This window comes from Desmodus rotundus, chromosome 10 (genome assembly GCF_022682495.2).
Source record: "Desmodus rotundus isolate HL8 chromosome 10, HLdesRot8A.1, whole genome shotgun sequence".
Classification (NCBI taxonomy): domain Eukaryota; kingdom Metazoa; phylum Chordata; class Mammalia; order Chiroptera; family Phyllostomidae; genus Desmodus; species Desmodus rotundus.
Window position 1 is genome coordinate 97,081,600 of NC_071396.1, and position 17,963 is coordinate 97,099,562.

At 43.6% G+C, this 17,963-nt stretch overlaps 1 protein-coding gene and 1 non-coding gene across 2 annotated transcripts; both read left to right on the forward strand.

The window, feature by feature from the left end:
• ELAC1 (elaC ribonuclease Z 1) lies at positions 1-14,053 on the forward strand. Its single transcript, XM_053913217.2, has 4 exons — positions 1-107; positions 5,172-5,336; positions 10,172-10,639; positions 12,326-14,053. Exons 2-4 carry the CDS (start codon positions 5,180-5,182, stop codon positions 12,790-12,792), a joined length of 1,092 nt encoding a protein of 363 aa, XP_053769192.1. The 5' UTR covers positions 1-107; positions 5,172-5,179; the 3' UTR covers positions 12,793-14,053.
• On the forward strand, positions 13,417-13,519 carry LOC112323083 (U6 spliceosomal RNA). Its single transcript, XR_002976711.1, has one exon. It is a non-coding gene; the product is annotated as a U6 spliceosomal RNA (small nuclear RNA).
• Positions 14,054-17,963: the final 3,910 nt, after the last annotated feature.

Sequence of the window (17,963 nt, forward strand, 5' to 3'; positions counted from 1 at the left end):
CGGCGGGCGGCGCACTTCCGCCCGCGCCCGTCGCCGCCCCGCGGACAGCTGGGCCTCGCTCTGGGCCTGTGCCTCCCTCGGCTCTCGCCGCGGGCCCCGGGGAGTGGGTGAGTGGGGCAGGGCGCGCCGGAGGGGGTCGGGCCAGGGTCTGCGCCGCCGCGGCCTCCCACGCGGCCGCCGTGCGGACTGGGCCGCGCGGGCAGGCGCGCGCGCTGCCTTCCGACTCGCGGCCCGCGCCCCGCGCTGAGCGCCCAGGCCCGGAGAGCGCCCGGTAGCGAAGAGGCGCCCCGTGCACCCGCGCAGGCGGGAGCCTCCTCTGCCCCGCGCTCCTGCCGCCGCCCACCCATCCTTTAGGGACTCTGACACTGACTTGGAAGAGAGCCTGGGCTCACTCGTGGCCGGAGACCTGGCCCCTGGCCCTGACTCTGCCTTGGCCACCCAATCTCTCCAGGCCACGGTTCTTTTCTTCTCTAAAATGGAGGATGGCAGTATCCGCCCTACCTGCACCCTGGGGTGGGGGGGGTGTCGCAGGGTGGGCACCCGTTCTCAACCCGGCAGTCCTTAGACTCATTGGGGAAGCCTTCCAAATGCTCAGGGCCCAGAATCACCAGGTGGCTGTGATATGCAGCCAGGACTGAGAACCACTGACCCGGAGGGCCACAGTGCGGTCGTGTGCTGTGTTCCCGACGGAAGGTGCACTTGGTCCCAGGTGGATCGCAGTCTTGAGAAAGCAAGCCCAGTTTTTCTGTCCAAGAAGATAAAGACCAAATCTGGTTTGGTTACCTTTAATAACTAGTGCCTAGATGGTACATGTCACAAAACATGCGCCATTGATTAAATAAATTAATTTCCGATTACTTCCTGACCTAGCGGAGGGGTTTTGATGATGTGGTTTGTTATTATTTGGCTTGTAACTTTTTATTATGGGAGCTTTCAAACAAAGAGGAAAATAAGGTAGTGTACTACATTCGTAAGTCACGATCAATCTTGCTTTATCGATTACTCTCCCCACCCCACCCCCACTGGATTACATGAAGCAAATCTAAATACTATTTCATCCGTTAAATAGTTATGCTTTTAAAACACAACTCTTTTTAAACAGAAAGCCAGTAGCAGTCTAGTAAACATTTCATGTTATTTTCTATCCAGCCAGCATTTCCCCAAATCTCTTTTTTTCTTCCTGTTATCAGTTTCTCCAAATCAGGATCCGAACATCTCTTGAACCTCTCCCACTTTCTTCCACCCCCTCTCCACCCCCGTACTTGTTGAATAAATCAAGTCATTTGTCCTGGAAAGTTTCCTACATACTGGATTTGACTTTTTTCCTCCTGCTGTGTCCTTTAATAAGATGGTATTTAGATTACAGCCTTAAAAGATTCAGGTTGAACTTTCTGGCGAGAAAACCTAAAAGGGTTTCTGTGCCCCTCATGCTGTCTCACATCGGGAGTTAGATAAGGTCTGGTCTGTCTTGTGGTGCTAAGATTGGTCAATGGACCTCTTCTGTACAAATTGCACCACAGGGTAACTAAATAATTGACCAGGGAATTACGGAAGGATGCCAGCTCATTACTGCAGAAGGAATGAGAGAATGTCACCTTTTGGCAATGTCTTATGAAATAATGGATTCTGGCAAGGATCCTTAGCGGCTGTTTACATCAGAAAGAGAGAGCCAGCCAGACAGTGTGTGCTTCCTGATGGAAGTACCAAGTACCTTTTATCAAGTATTCTTGGGTGATGGGTAGGGGACATAGACGAAATGAGGTTGGCCGTGAGTTAGTTGATAATCACTGAAGCTCAGTGATGGGTATGTGGCAATACAGTACAAATCTCTACTTTTGTATGTGTTTGACATTTTTCATAATAAAAGGGTTTTTCTTTTAAAGATTGACTAGGTGACTAGTGAGTTCAAGTCAGCCTGATCTATCCATTATAGTTCTGTTCTCCATTATCCTTTCACTAAGTGGTTCTCAAATCTGACTGCATATTAGAATCCCAGGGGGAGAATTTTTTTTTTTAGTATAGTAAAACACATGCCTCACTAGCAGAATTTCCTGTTTAATTGTTCTGGGATGGAGCCCAATCATTGATATGTTTTAAAAGCTGATTCTAATATGCTCCAGGGTTACGTACTACTGGCCCAGATCCATTATTTGTTAGGGATTGCAAAGTAATTATATCCTATAATTCCTTCTGCATTGATTAGTTTTTAATATTTTTAACTTTCTTGTTTATTTTCATATATCTTGCAAACTGCAATCCCATAAGAAACCTCTGCAGATTAAACTGCTTAATTATCACAGGAAGGTTTGATGTTGGAAGTGACGATGTGGAGTAACGCATGTAAGGACGCCAGCAGTAACCTAAAGGCTTGTGTGTGAGGTGGAGAGACATACCGTGTGTGTGTTTAAGGGGTGTGTAAGGGGTGAGGGGGCTGGGGAGCTGACTGCATCCCCAGTGGAAGATTCCCCAGTGGAAGATTAGGTGAATTGTATTAATAGTTAGAAAAGCATGTTCAGCCTTATGACACATTTTTAAAAGTCGCCAATATTAAAGAAATATAAAATAAAATTAAATAAATGCCGTTTTTTGCAACCACGAAACATTTCAAAGTTTAAAAGAAAAAATAGCCCCCCTTGCCAGCATTTGAATCACCTGGGAGACAACCAGTGCTGACAATATGCAGTGTGCCTTCCACACCGGACTTTCTCTGTCTCATACGAATGCAGGGTTTGGACACTGTTTATAAAGACAGGACCATGCTGTAGCCGTCTGTAACTTCTCACTGTCTTCCCTCCAGGACAAGAGTTACAGACCTGACTTAGCCACACAATAAGCAGTTCGTGGTGTGACTGTACAATAAAATATTCAATTGTTTTCCTATTGTTTTTTTTTCAGATTGCTTCCAAATTTTAGCCACCTTAAGACTACCACAATAAACATCATTGTACATAGATCCTTTATTTTCGTAGGTAGATTCCCCAAAATGGGGATGCTGGATTAAAGTGTGTTGTTATTAACAGCATCATTATTATTGGTAGTATGTATTACCAGATTACTCTCCCAAAATGTAATAGCAATTCACACCTCCACCATTAGTAACATATGAGTGTCCATTTTCTCTTGTTCTGGTTAGCACTGGTTTTCATTAATATTTGCCAGCTGATGTGTGGAAAATGGTGTTTGTTTCTTTAATTTGCATTTCCTCTCTTAACTGCCTAGAGACTGAGCACTTTTCATGCTTACTGGACGTTTGGATTCTTCATTGAATTTCTTGTATATGCCCATTTTTCTGTTGTATCAGGCTTTTGGGGGTTTTTTGGTATTAGGAATTCATTTGCATGAATTTGTTTTTAGGGCCATTAACTCTTTCTCATACAGTGTGAACAGTTTTCTCCAGGTGTCTTTTTGGTCTTTGACTTTGATCTTGATATATGAAAATTTGTATGTACTGAAAATGTCTATTTTTTTTTAATTTATGGGATTCCTGACTTGCTAATAAGGCAATACTTCCCAAACCCCAAATTATATACATACTTTCCTAACATTTTTTAACATATTTTATTGGACCTTTTACATTTAAATTTATAAACCATGTGGAATGTATTTTTATATACAATGCAAAGTGAGAGCATTGCTTTACTTTTTTTCTGAAAAAATAGTTAATTATGTCAATGCTGTTTATTAAATGTTACCCTTTTTACATTTTGTTATAATTGATTCCCATAAACACCTAGATTTATTTCTAGACTATCCCTTCTCTTTCACCTTTATTTTTTTGTGCCAATATTGTCTTAATTATACCCAATTAGTGTAATAAGTGTAATATCTAGAAAGGTAAGTTACTACTTACTGCTTTATATAATTTTCTCATCCATTCTCAGACACTTATTTTTTTACAAGATTTCTTTTTTTTAAAGATTTTATTTATCTTTTAGAGAGTGGAGGGGAGGGAGAAAGAGGAGAGAAACATCAATGTGTGGTTGGCTCTCCTGCACCCCATACTGGGGACCTGGCCTACCACCCAGGCATGTGCCCTGACTGGGATTCTAACCGTCAACCCTTTGGTTCACAGGCTGGCACTCAGTCCACTGAGCCTCACCAGCCAGGGTCAGACAGTTGTTTTTTCTCTTCCATCTTTTGGTGGTTTTTTGTTCCAGGATAACGCTCACTGGAAATGTCATAGAATTTGCATTAAATGTATCTATATTGATTATGAAAAGATGAACATTTCTGTGATGTTACGTCTTATTAAGGAACCTAATATATATATGTGTCTTTTAGGATCTGTTCCTGTCTTGTTAACTTTATTTCTAGTGATTTTACAAGGTTTTTTTCTCTTACGAATGAGATCTTTCCCATTTCTATTTTTATCTTGTTACTGCTAGGACTGAGCAAAGTTCTTGACAATTTGTATATTTATCCAGTTCTCTGTCAGTTTTTCTTATCTTAGTATTTTTTTTATTAAAATGACTTATTTTTGTTTTCCACCCAGCCCTAGTGTGGATAATCTATAATGTTAATGTGTAAGTTTGAGTTTATTCTCATGTACTGTATTTGCTGTACTTTCCCACTGTAGAAGTATATTGGACATAGCAGATGTTCCTTGAAACAGAGAAGGGAAAGAGAGATACCAGGGGTTGGCAGAAATCTACGCACTCAACAGGTTATTGCTGATCACTTACAACAGCGGAAACCCAAATCCTGGCCAGTGACGGAGCCTGCCGTCTAGGGGACGGAGGCGTTCCCTTGGCAGTGCTGCAGTGCTGCGGAGCATTGCCGTACAGATCTCAGAACCGCACATGCGGTGGTTATTGCTGTTTAGTGTTTATTAGAAGGACTTAGAAGAAAAGTAATGCTTGGAAAGTCCAGAGCTCCTGTGGACTCCCTTACCCCGCTGCCCCTGTCGTTAACATCTTTCTATAGTGTGGTATCTTTGTTACGGTCGATGAGCCAATATCGATACATTATTAACTCAAGTTTACATTAGGATTCATTCACTTTTTGTGTCGTACATTCTGTGGGTTTGGACCAATGTATAATGATGTGTCTAGCTCTACTGCACATGCAGAATAGCTTCACCGCCCTAAATTACAGTAAATCTCCCAGCATCCTGTTGTTGGTGGTTTTGAGCAGTGATGTGAAATAATCCCTAGGTGATTTTTCCATTGCAGGGTAGAAGATGTCCATGGATGTGACGTTTCTGGGGACAGGCGCAGCATACCCGTCTCCAACCCGGGGTGCCTCTGCTCTGGTTCTTCGGTGTGAGGGCGAGTGCTGGCTCTTTGACTGTGGGGAGGGAACCCAGACACAGCTCATGAAAAGCCAGCTTAAAGCAGGTTAGTGTGCATTCAGCTCTCTCATTAAGGCCATCTCTTGTTTTTCATTTTCTGGGCTTTCCTTGGGCCTTGGTTCTGTAACAGCTCTGGCAGCTGCTTCTCACTTCAGTGCTAGAATCCTGGCAAGACTCGGAAGGCCCTCAGGCATCTGGTACACCCACTGACCCTTATTGGTTCATTTGTTTGCTTTTCCTTCATCCTGTAAGTTTTGAGAGTAAAGATTGATAGAGGCTCAGAGTAGAGGACGGAGTGAGGTACATTAGGCATAGTAGATGGACACTCACTGCCCAAGCCAAGGAATGGTGTACACACTCATGGCCCCCAGGAGAGGCGAGTGTCACGAGAGAATGCGAAGGGCAGTCAGTAGTGTTCAGAGGAGGTGATGCCCTTTTCCACTTGGTGGTTGGGGCATCTCAGAGGGTGACCTTTGATTTGCTGAAGGAAGAGAAGGGATGCCCTGGGCTGGGGAGGAGGGCATTTCAGCCAGAGGGAGTGGAGTGAGCACAGGCCCAGCGGCAGGGAGACTGAGGGGTATAGGGATGGAAGGGCTTAAGCCAAAGGCAGGCAGACCTAGGTTCCAGTCCCAGCTGTGTCTCGGCTTGTGACCTCAGCAGATCAGCACACTGGAACTTACTTTCCTCATCTTGAAACGGGGGTAAAAACTTGACTTACAAGGCATGTCATGAGAATTTCATATAATAATCCCTTCTCTGCGTGGCTGTGTTCTTGTCATCAGTTACCTCTGAGCTCAAATGCTGTTTCCTCGGAGGCTTTTCCTGAATCTCTGGGGTTAAGTAGTTCCCCCCCACCCCAAGCATTGTACAGCTTCATCCTATTTTATTACCTTTTTAGCATCATCAATATCTCAAATGATGGTATTTAAATAGTTGTTTTTATGTGCACTATCTCCCTATACTAAGCTCAGCAATCAGTTGTGTACTTAGTAGATGCCTAGAAAATATCTGTTCAATAAATATATGAATAACATGTTCAGCACCTAGTATTGTGCCTCTCTCTTATTAGGTCTTGATAAGTGATGGTTATTGAAGTTATTATTTCTATGACTCAACACACCGATGGCATTTGATGACTAAAAGAAAAATCGTTCTAGCATCCGAGGATCTCTTGGTGTATTAGTGGAAACTGACATTCAAACGGTCATAATGTACTATGATAAGTAAAATAATGGAGGTGTTTTCTAAGTATTTTGGAGTATGAAAGAGGGGGATACTATCTATATTTGTGTGTTCAGAGAAAGCATTCCAGAGATGGTAACAGTTGAGCAAGGATCTAAGAGAGGAATAAAAGTTTCTCTGGGGAGAGAAGTAGGGCTGGACATTCAAGGAACAGAGAGCACACTGAGCAACCAGGAAGGGAGTTTCTAGACATGTTTGGGGAATATTAAGCCATCCAGAGCATCGAGTACTTGGCTAGGATAGAAGAGAGATAAGAATGCTGAAAGTGAGGGCAGACTGTGAAGTCTTCTGTGGTATGTTAAGGTGTTTGGACCCTATTATTCTATTGGCAATAAGGAACCATTAAGAGTTTTTAAGCAAGGGTGACATGGTCCGATTTGTGTTTTAGGTCGGAGTTTTCCTATGGCAAATGTATTGGCAGAAAGAGAATCAGGGAGATTAGTTTCAAGGCAGTTGCACTCATCAGAAAGAAGAGAGAGAAGGTGGGATGTTGAAGCAGGAATAGGGACAGGGATGAAGAAGAGAGTCTTAATCTAAGAGAGCCAACAGGAGGTGGTGACTGGTTGAATGTCTAGGGTGTAAAGAAGTGAAGAATTATTACAAGTTACAGATGGTTACATCCCAGACCTGGGAGTCATGAAAAGAGCAGTTGGAGGAATGAACAAGTGAATATCACTTGGGACACATGGCCTTAAGTTGTCACAGTCCAACCCTAATTATATTCCCCTTGTGCTGAAACTCTGAGGTGAGGGCAGGTACTATGCTTTATGTCCCTTGGGTCACACAGGTGTTCCTTTTATGAGAACTCTCAGGGTAGGCACAGACCAGATGAGGCGGTGATATTCAACTGTTTAGAGAGTAGGCTTTGAGGTGTTGGGGTGATTAAAATAGAAACAAGGTTGGGTGCTAGAGGTTTGGGTATGGGGATAAGTCTTTCCTTTTTATTGATACTGTGTCAGTTATTAATGCTGCAAAACAGATGATAAATTTAGTGTCCTGTTTGCATTTATTACCTGATCATTTCTGAGAGTTAGGGAGTGCAGGCCTGGTTTATCTGATGTTTCCGCTTCTGAGTCTCACTAAACTGTAATCTCATCATTGGCTGGGGCTGAGGTCTCATCAGAGGCTCAAGTGGGGAAGAAGCTGCTCCATAGCTCATGCAGATTATTAGCAGAACCCTTAGAATTATAGGCCAGAGGCTGCCCTTGGCTCCTAGCGGCCTCCCAGTCATGTGGTTTTCTGCTTCTTGGGAGCTTGGAGTAGTATCAGCAAGGGAGAAAGAGTCTCAAGAGGAAGTCTGCTGGCAAGCTGGAGTCTTCAAACATCACATAATCACACTGCATCTCTCACATTTTACTTGTTAGAAGCCAGTCACAAGCCCCACCCACACTCAGGGGGAGGGAATTAGAGAAGGATGTGAACACCAGCAGGTTATTGGTTTCCCTCAATAATCCAATATGGACCTATCATTATCAGAGTCATTGAAACCCTTTTCAGCTTGTACTACCCCCTAGGGTAATAACATGTTACGAGTTTCATAAGGAGGTACTTTGTGTCTATCCAAACATGCTGCTTTCAAGGTCCTAATATGTAGGCGTCTGATAAATAAGTATAGGTTTGCCATGTCTATTTCTGTCATAATTTCAAAGACCAAGCATAGCCTTCCTTTTTTCCCTTAAAAATAATTATAAAGAGTACACATGCTCGTTGTAAAAATTCAAACAAAGCAGGAAAGTGTAAATAAGAAAAGCCTAAGTCCATGTCTCATAGGTAAAATTTCTGTACTCATGGATGTGATGAGAGTAGGTGTGTTTGTGTGTAGGTGTGTGTATAATTCTGCATAAATGGAAACACTGTACTCTGTGTGATCTGCTTTTTTTCCCACCTGAACAACATACACAAAGACTATGTTGCAGACACTTTCCTAGGGCAGTACGTATAACTGCATCGTCATCTAGAGGATGCTTAGTATTCCACTCGGTCAGCGGCAACACACCCCCCTGTGCTTGCCCATTCTCAAGTGAGAGGGACTCCCGCATTTTTCTTTCTTCATTTGATAGCTCCCTCTTACCTTTGATAATTGTGCCTGCCATTCCTTCTCCCCCTGAAATCGAGTTTCTTGAGTAATGAAATGTTTGTCTTCCCTGAAACTGTGACTACTGTGGGAAGCAATTTTTTACTTACTTAATTTCTCTCCCTTACTTTGGGTTCACAGACTGTTCTGGTGTTCAGTCTGGCTCTGTTTTGCAGTAGGGAGGGAGGCCCCAGAGCGTCTGGGGTGGCCCTTTGAGGTCGGCATGAGATCAGGACGCTACGACCTTTGTAGCTCTTCTTCCACAGAGGCCTCAGGTCACACTTGTCAGTGCTCGGGCAGCCTGGGCAGCAGGAGAGAACACACAAGGGTTCTAAAAGTAAAAAAACAGCAGAAACAAGCACTGAAAAGAGAAAATAAAAAGGAACATATGGAGGAAACTTCTAGAATACCTCCTGGGGGGTTTCAAGGTCCAAAATCAGCCTCTGGCCAATTCTCTGCCGTGGGTCCTGGGCTTGGTGTAGTAACTGGAAGACTCACTTGGAGAACACTTTTGCCTTGATAGCACGGGGCAAATCGTGTTACAGTAAACTCCTCTGTTCTTTTATGGTGTCAGTAAACTGTTCTGTTCATGGTAGCAGATGTCTGAAATAGGTGTGCCATGAGCTTGGACCAGAAGCCTCTGTTAAACTAAACATGTGTTGTTGTGATCGTTACTTTTAAAATGCCTTGTGGTGCATCTCAGAAGAATGCCGATGTGGCACCCTGCCACATGCCAGCAGTAAATTCAGTTTACCATCAGCTAAATCTAGTTCCAGCCTAACCCAATGTGCACTGGAAAGCTGTTGTGTTCAGAGTGAAGGGAGGGGATGTACATGGGAGGGGCCCATGTACCTTTACATAACACCGCAGGGGGTCTGCCCTCTGACCTGCATTGTAGTGTCTGTTGCCCACCTCCTCCCCTCTCAGTTCTTCACTCATGTGGTCTCTGACCTCCCTTTCTCTCTCTTTGCTTGCTCCTCACCCCCCACCCCCCAATCATCTTCTTTTTCTCCTCCTGGGTGACCCTCACTCAGATGTGCAGGCTCTCAGTTAGTTAATCTCTGTCCAGTGCAGAGATTCCTTAAATGGCAGTTTTGGGTTCAGGCACTGGTCCAGTCCTTTGGAGCTGGGGGAACTTGTTTTGCTGGAAATACATATTTTGCTATTCTCAGAGGGAGCAGTAGGGGGCAGTGTAACTGTCAGATGCTTTTCACAGGAGGCCCATCTAGTTACTTAAGTGAATTATTTTGGTGTACTTCCTTATTGCAACTTTTTTTTCCTAAGAGGATATATAGAAAAATACTCTGAAAATTGTAGCACTCTATAATTTGAAGGTGTTTTATAGAAAAAGTTGTCTTATTAAAACCATCAAGTAAAATAAAGCCTGTCTTTCTTGCTTCTGGAATCATGTAGAAAAATATTTTTTAAAAGTTTATGGTGGTAAGGAAAACTCTAAATTCATTTTACTGCTTTCTGTGTATGTCGTTATATATGTTTCCAGTAGCTTTGTATGGATCTTTGTTTCTGAAAAATTCCCAATTTTATTTTTCTCCCTCAATTGAAAGGGAGAATTACTAAGATCTTCATCACGCATCTTCATGGAGACCATTTCTTTGGCCTTCCTGGCCTTCTCTGCACAATCAGCCTGCAGAGTGGCTCCACAGTCACCAAACAGCCCATCGAAATCTACGGCCCTGCAGGGCTCCGGGACTTTATCTGGCGCACCATGGAACTCTCTCACACGGAGCTGGTCTTCCCTTACGTGGTCCACGAGCTGGTGCCCACGGCAGATCAGTGTCCTACAGAAGAACTGAGAGACTCTGCACCCATGGGTAGCGCAGACAGCTCTCCCAGAGAGGGGCAGGGAAGAACTATCCTGTTAGACTCAGAAGAAAGCTCATACCTCCTGGTCGACGATGAACAGTTTGTTGTAAAAGCATTTCGCCTCTTTCACCGGGTTCCCTCCTTCGGGTTTTCAGTCGTGGAGAAGAAGCGCCCAGGTAAACTCAACGCACAGAAACTGAAAGACCTCGGTGAGTGTTGCTTTCTCTTCTCATCAGTCAAGCTGCTGTTAACTGAAGCTCTTATAAGTGTCATAGTAACCCTCCTATCCTGTCTCCCAGGCCTAAAACTGACGTCTTCTCCACTTACTTCTTTTGCCCAAATTTTGCTTATTGAGGGCAGTTCCTGGGACTGAAAGATGCTCTTCAGAGCAAAACCCAAGCGTATATCTGAAGCGCCCTCTCTCCAGCTCCCCGATGCGCATTCTTAGTCTGCCCTATCTTCAGCTTGCGCTCTCTTGTTTGGCAGGGTAGTGGCTGTTGTCTCAGGTCTAGGCGTCATTTTTTCATGTCTTCTTCCTGAAATGTTTTTAGTAACATCTTCAGCCTGAGAATTTTTGCCATATCTTAATCTTGCAACTGCAACCAATTACTTTCAGGGTTTTCCTTCTCTACCTTAAGTTAATTTGGTGTTCAGAACTCTTCACCTCAACCATTTACAGAGCTGGGTTCACCACAGGAAGCAAGCACACAAAGGGGGACTTGTGCGGCCCCCCCCCCCCTGCTGCTCCTAGGCTTCATGCCTCCCTCCTCCGTGCTAGGCCTTCATGCCTGGGGGCTCCTCAGCATCTCTCTGGAAGCTGTGTCCAGCCCTGTTGTGCCTCCAGCGTCACCGCCTTCCTCGGCCTGGCCAGCGCAAGGCCTATAAAAAGCACGATGGTGTCTTTTGTGTGGTTGTTTCTTGATTTACCCAACCTCTTCCTCCTTTCCCAACTAAAACAAAATGCAAAATAATGAGGAAAAGTAATGGAGGCCAAAGGTATTTTTATTATCTAAAAACCTGTGGAGCCCTGGCTGGTGTGGCTAAATGGATTGAGTGCCAGCCTGCAAACCAGAAGGTTGCTGGTTCGATTCCTGGTCAGGACACATGCCCGGTTGCAGGCCAGGTTCCTGGTTAGAGGTTGTGCAAGAGGCAACCGATCAATGTCACACATCCATGTTTCCCTCTCTTTCTCCCTTCCCCTCTCTCCTAAAGTAAATAAATACAGTCTTTAAAAAAAATAAATGAAAACCTGTAGAAATATTCTTATATTGAGAAACTTTAAACATGATCTATGTTGGAGTTAGTAAGCACTTTCTATTTGTTTGTAGGTGTTGTCCAGAGTGATAGTCAGGTACTATTCTAGATTAATATGGGATTTAAGCCCAGTTGGGAAAATGTGGAACTGCCCCTATGCAGGCAGATTGATTATGTATGACTGCCTGAAACTCTCCTCGGCCTTGTGATCCAAACAGTCCTCTCTAACAACTTTTTATTAAGTTACTCAGTTTGTAGGTCCTTGTCGTTATTTAAGTGAACTCTTAAATCTTGCCCGAAGATGAGCTTATTCAGTACAGCACTCTCAACAACTGGCTTGCCCACGCCCAGCAGAGCAGCAAGGCCGCTGTCTGGACTGACGATGCTGTGGGGCTGAAGCGCTTAAACCCCCCTGACCCATGTGCTTGGGGAGTGTTTTTGGTGCTGCAGCATTCCCAGCGTGGAACTTTTAACAATGTATAAATATTCCAGTTTTCCACAAATAGTAAAATATTTATAAAAATTATGAAAAGAATTAGATGCCTTTTCCATTTGCCGTTTGCTGTGCTGTTAAAACAGACTCTGTTAACAAGTCATAAATTCCATTCCCATGACGTGATGTTATCTGCCTCCATCATTAGGTGTTCCGCCAGGTCCTGCCTATGGGAAGCTGAAAAATGGAATTTCTGTTGTTCTGGAAAATGGAGTTACAATTTCTCCCCAAGATGTCTTAAAAAAGCCTGTTGTTGGAAGGAAAATCTGCATTTTGGGTGACTGCTCCGGGGTGGTGGGTGATGGGGGAGCAAAGCTGTGCTTTGAAGCCGACCTGTTGATCCACGAAGCCACCCTGGACGATGCCCAGATGGACAAGGCAAAGGAGCACGGCCACAGCACGCCGCAGATGGCAGCAGCGTTTGCAAAGCTGTGCCAGGCGAAGAGGCTCGTTCTGACTCACTTCAGTCAGAGGTACAAACCCGCCGCCTTGGCCAGAGAAGGAGAAACAGATGGGATTATAGAACTGAAGAAGCAAGCTGAATCAGTGTTAGATTTCCAAGAAGTGACTCTAGCGGAAGATTTTATGGTGATTGGCATTCCCATCAAAAAATGAACTAGTGTTCCCAAGTGCACACTGATATGTCTTTGAATATGTTACTTAACCAGCTGTCAAGTTCGTTGTTTTAGTCTAAAATTATTTGGTTCCCAGTAATCCTAAAAAGGACGATGGAGCTTTGTTGCTGAACTGACTCAACATTGAAAGGGAGCGAGCTTTTTGATAATAAATCACTTAAAAAAAAAGCTACCATCCTTTTTAAAGTCTGAATTTGACAAAATGATAAACTATTCAGCTATGCTTGTACTTCGTGTTTTGTGGCTGCTGCCTCCGATGTGCCCCATGCAATCCTGGGCTTAGCTTCTGTCCAGCTTTATTGCTGTTACTGGCAAAGTGTGCCGGGCTTGGCCCTCTTGGCTAAAAATGGTATTTTGGCAGTTTGTGTTGAATCTGTTCATGTTATTAACAGAATAGAGAGAAGTGTAATGAGACGTTGAACATGCACGATTGAAGCCGGCATGTTAAATCTTGAATTCTTTGCTGGAATACTGACTGCAGGGTCCGGCTACATGTTTATCCTTTAGCTAATGTGTTATTGAACTTTCTGGTTTGCTTCAAACCTGTGGTTCTCAGCTGAGGGTGATTCCACTCCCATAGATGGAGTTCTGAAATTATGGGGATGGCTGGCTTCGGCAGCACATTTACGAAAATTGGAACGATACAGAGATTAGCACGGCCCCTGCGCAAGAGTGACATGCCAATTCATGAAGCGGTCCATATTTGTATAGAAAGAAAGAGGAAAAAAAATTGTGGGGATGTTCCTTGCCAGAATGGCTGGGAGGTAGGGGAGAGTACTGCTGGTATTTAGTCAGTCACTAGGAGCCAGGGATGCTAGATCCTGTGGAGTTTGGGTCAGCCTTGTACTGCGATGAAGAATTGTCTCACCCCAGAGTACAGATGGCAGGCCTGTTGAGATACATAGCAAATTAAAACTTACACCTCCCGTGTGAATATACTTTATCAAAGTCTATCACATAATGAGTTGAACTACTAGGTAAATCAAATTCTACAACAAATCCTAAAGAACTAGCTAAGTGAATGTGTTGGAACTGGAATGTCACATGGATTGGCAAGTTTTAAAGAAAGAATAAAAAGGTTATCTTTGATTGATATCAAATATTATTTGAGAGAAATGAGCCATGAGCTGGAGCTTATGAATCTGGAGATAAAGAAATGGTATTTATTCAACAGAGTTTAATTTACATGTGCTTATAATAATTCTTTGAGCACAGTTTTAATAAATGTTCTTTCTAGAGTAGCTCTTCCTTCTGAGCTGCCTGCTACCTCCTTTCTGCCCTGGGGTCTCTCTGACTCTTTTGCCCTACAGTATTTCTCCCCATGGGTTACACGGAAAGGTAGTTTCAAGTGCTGATTCATTCAATAGGGTTCCCTCATCAGATCAGTTTGGGAAAGCTTTTATGCCGTGTGTTCCTGTGGAAGTCTCCTAGTGCCCAATGGTATACATATATACATGTATATATGTTATTTATATATATACAACAGTTGTAAACCAGTCTGTGCTGCCTGAAAGACCTCATTTCAGGGTCCTGTTGTGTACCTTCTGGTGGTACCTGTGTGATCTGGAGCAGACTACCTTACTCTCTCTGAGCTTCTGCTTGCTCATCGCTAAAATGGGACAAATAAAAAGTAAATAAATAAAATGGGAAAAATAATACCTACCTCATAGGCTCATTGTGAAGATTGAGACTGCGTCGACGGAGCGCAGCACACTGCTTCGAGGTGCTGCGAAGCCTCACAGCACCGAGGCCTGTCGACTCTGCTGAACCCCCCTCAGTCTCACGTCACCGTGTACTGTCTGTCACTGTATACTGTCTGTCACCACCGCAGGAACCTAGAGCGCTTTTTAGTACCCATTTAGAAGTATTGCCGTGGCGTATACTGTTAAATTCCTTTGGGCTCTGGGGCTTCTCTAGTAAAAAATTTTGACTCCTGGATGGTTCCGGAGTCCCTAGGGTATTGATAATCAAAATGGGTCTAGGTACTCAAGACCTCGGTCATTCTGAAGCAGGCTTCAGAGTGGCCTGACTCTGCCCTACTCGGGCTGTCAGCCTGCCAAAGTACCAAACTTTGACCAGACTGAAAGTGTAACTTGGTGTCTGAACTCCATTCGAACAAGCGTTTATTAGACACTTAGTTGTGCGACCCAGTCTGTACGGGGCGGGGGGGGATGGCTAATACTAGTACCTCCGCTGCCTGGAGCTCTCGAGGGTGAAGCCTCTGTCTTAGTCACCTCTACGTTCTTAGAAATACCCATCGATATCATGACTGGGCAAACTTTAGGACTTAAAGCTTAGGACCTGTGCCTCGTCTATTTGTTACTGTATTTGTCCAAAAAATTGTAATTACCAGGTTTGGTGGTGCTCCGTTTACTGCGTACCAGCCGAGTGCCAGGCTTTACTGTTTTGGGAGGAGGTAAATGATTGTAAGGTATTTCCAGGCGAGGCTCACAGTCTAAGCAGTAGAGACAGGTAAGTACACAACGGTAAATACACAGTTCCTGCAGAAGTTCCATTTGTGTAGCCTGGTGCTTGGTTTTGCTGTTCCTTGAGCTGTGCTCTTGGAATCCAGCTCTGTGAATGCATGTGGGCCACGCCCTCAGAGACCTCAGGAACTTGGGAATGAATTGATATGTTGGATCAAGTGTAGGGCATCCACAGTGGAGAATTTTTTCTTGGACTCTCTGCTGGCCTAGAATTTGTTCTAGTGGTAGGATACACTCTTAAGAATTTGTGGAGCTGGGATTAAGAATGAAGTTTATATTGGACTTCCCATATAATCTGTTTATGGTTGTGTAACTCTAGGAGAGGATTAGAATATGTATTATGCCCCAGTTTATTCAATCACTGAATCCTCTTTTGCCAAGGAACATCTTGGAACACTGAGAAATGCTGTTCCTTAATACTTCTCAAAGTTATTATATATTTTTTTACCTTGAGGTAAAAAAATTATTGAGGTAATGAATTTCATATCTACACTTAGTACTTTCTTTGTCCTAAACTGACTTTAATTGTCCACAAGTGCCCACTTATTTTAGCTTAAAAAATACGCACTTTCCAGTTCTCAAAAGGCGGTTAGACTTCCTAAAGAGACCCCAAATCAGTCGTTTCCAATACTCAGGCCTCACTAAGATACTTTTAGTGAACTTTTCATCGTAAAAGTAGCACATGCTTGGTAGATAATTTTTTTTAAAGATTCAGAAAAGGAAGACAATTACTCATAATGCCACCACCCAGAGAGCTGCTGCTTCTGATCCAGTGGCCCTCAAACTGGAGTGAGTCTGTGTTACTCCAAGTCGTATCTAGGTGGAAAAGGACATGGAAGTGAAAGATACCTATCTCACTCGGTTTCTGGCTCACCCTGTCAGCAGCGCGAGAGGCCTATTTCATTACTCCATCAACAAGTGATACGGAGTATCCTCAACTAATGACCTTTCTTACACGTCTCTTCCAAGACATTGTCTTACAGACGTTATTTTTGCCTCCTAGGACAAGTAACTTTATTATGTGTCTACTAGCACGTACAATTCAACTATGATTTTCTTGAATATTCTTATGCCAGGTTAAAAATTTAGTAGTTTTTACTTAAAGGGGTAAAAATCCAAACTGCTACAAATATGTTCGTAACAGATGTGCAGCGAAGGTAGTTTTGTCTTCATACAGGTATAAATTTATAGTGAAATGTACTGGTTCTGACCTCCCTGAGTGATGGGTTTTTCAGGTAATGAATGAGTCACAGTGTATGTTTTCTTAAATGGGAAGAATAAAAAGGAAATGCTGGCAATGCTTTGAATGTTTGCTGTTGGCAGGATAAGAAATGAATTAAGGGGGGTGGGGTGAGACATGGGGTAAAATCAAGAAATTGTTTTCTTCCACAGTAGGAAGTGAACAGTATTTAAAACTGAAAAATAAAGAGCACTTTAAGCACATTATGTTAAAGTGGGGGCAGGTAGTAAACACCAGGTGAATAGTTAAGAGTGGAGAAAGGGATCCTTAGTGAAAGGCACAAGGGGTAAGGGGAGGGATAGTCAGAGGAATACTATTTTTTATAGTATTATAGTACTATAATAGTAGTACTAGCACTGTTTGATAGTTTGAACTACTTATGTGTGTTTGCATTCAATTAGTTTAAAAATTACATTAAAACACACACGCATAGGTAGGACACTACTACTCTGAATAATCATATCAATTGCTGGTCTCCAGTTTTTGCAAAATGTAGATCTAAGCCCAGTACCCACCCCCACCTCCTCTTGAAGCTTTTTAATACTCAGCCTTCCCAGCTTCATCGGTTCCCACAGTGTCGCTTGTTTTTGCAGCCCCAGCCCTGTGGACATTCTCTTAATCTGTCAGAGGTTTCTGTTGATGCATGGACTGCTCGCTCTGCTCCCTGGACCTGGAATACTCTTCCTCCTCTCCCCAAGTTAACCCCCACTGGGCCTTAGGATCACAGCTCTGAAGTCACGTCCTCCTGGAAGCCCTCCCAGACTTCCCCTCTTGGTAGCATATTCCTCTCACAGCACTTGCACCCCACCTTCCTGGTGCTTGTCATTTTCTATTTTCATTTTGCTTGTGTGACTATTTTACTTATGTTTCTCTTTCCTACTAGAACTGTAAGCTTCACAAGAACTGTAAGCTTCACAAGAACAGAACTGTGTCTGATTTGTTTTCCTTGGTGCCCTAGCTCCTAGCTCAGTGCCTGGAACATATTAGGCACCCAGTAAATAGTGGTGACTGGTGCAATTTTCCTTGACCTCCTTTTTTCTACTAAGATGCAACACCTCGTTCTCCTAGGGATTTTTTCCCAATTAATATTAAAAACAAACAAAAATTCCCCCCCTCTGAACTAAAACTGGGGAGAAAGAGATTGGTTACCTGTGATCTTAATGAGACAAATCCTTATAAATTCTCATTCTAAAGCTTTAGCATGGTGTCCTAAGATACAAGGACTGTTACCCAGAATCAGGGAAAGGGCTGGAAAAGGAATGTCTCTACCTGAGAGACTGGGATGCTGGCTTTGGCTATGCATGGGATGTTGGAGCCAGAGGGAGGCCAAGCCTGGTGTGGGAGTCTGGAGCCCCATACACGGCAGGGGAATGGTGGGAGAATCTGATACTGATTTTACCATGGCTGCATTGTTTTTGAAGTAAA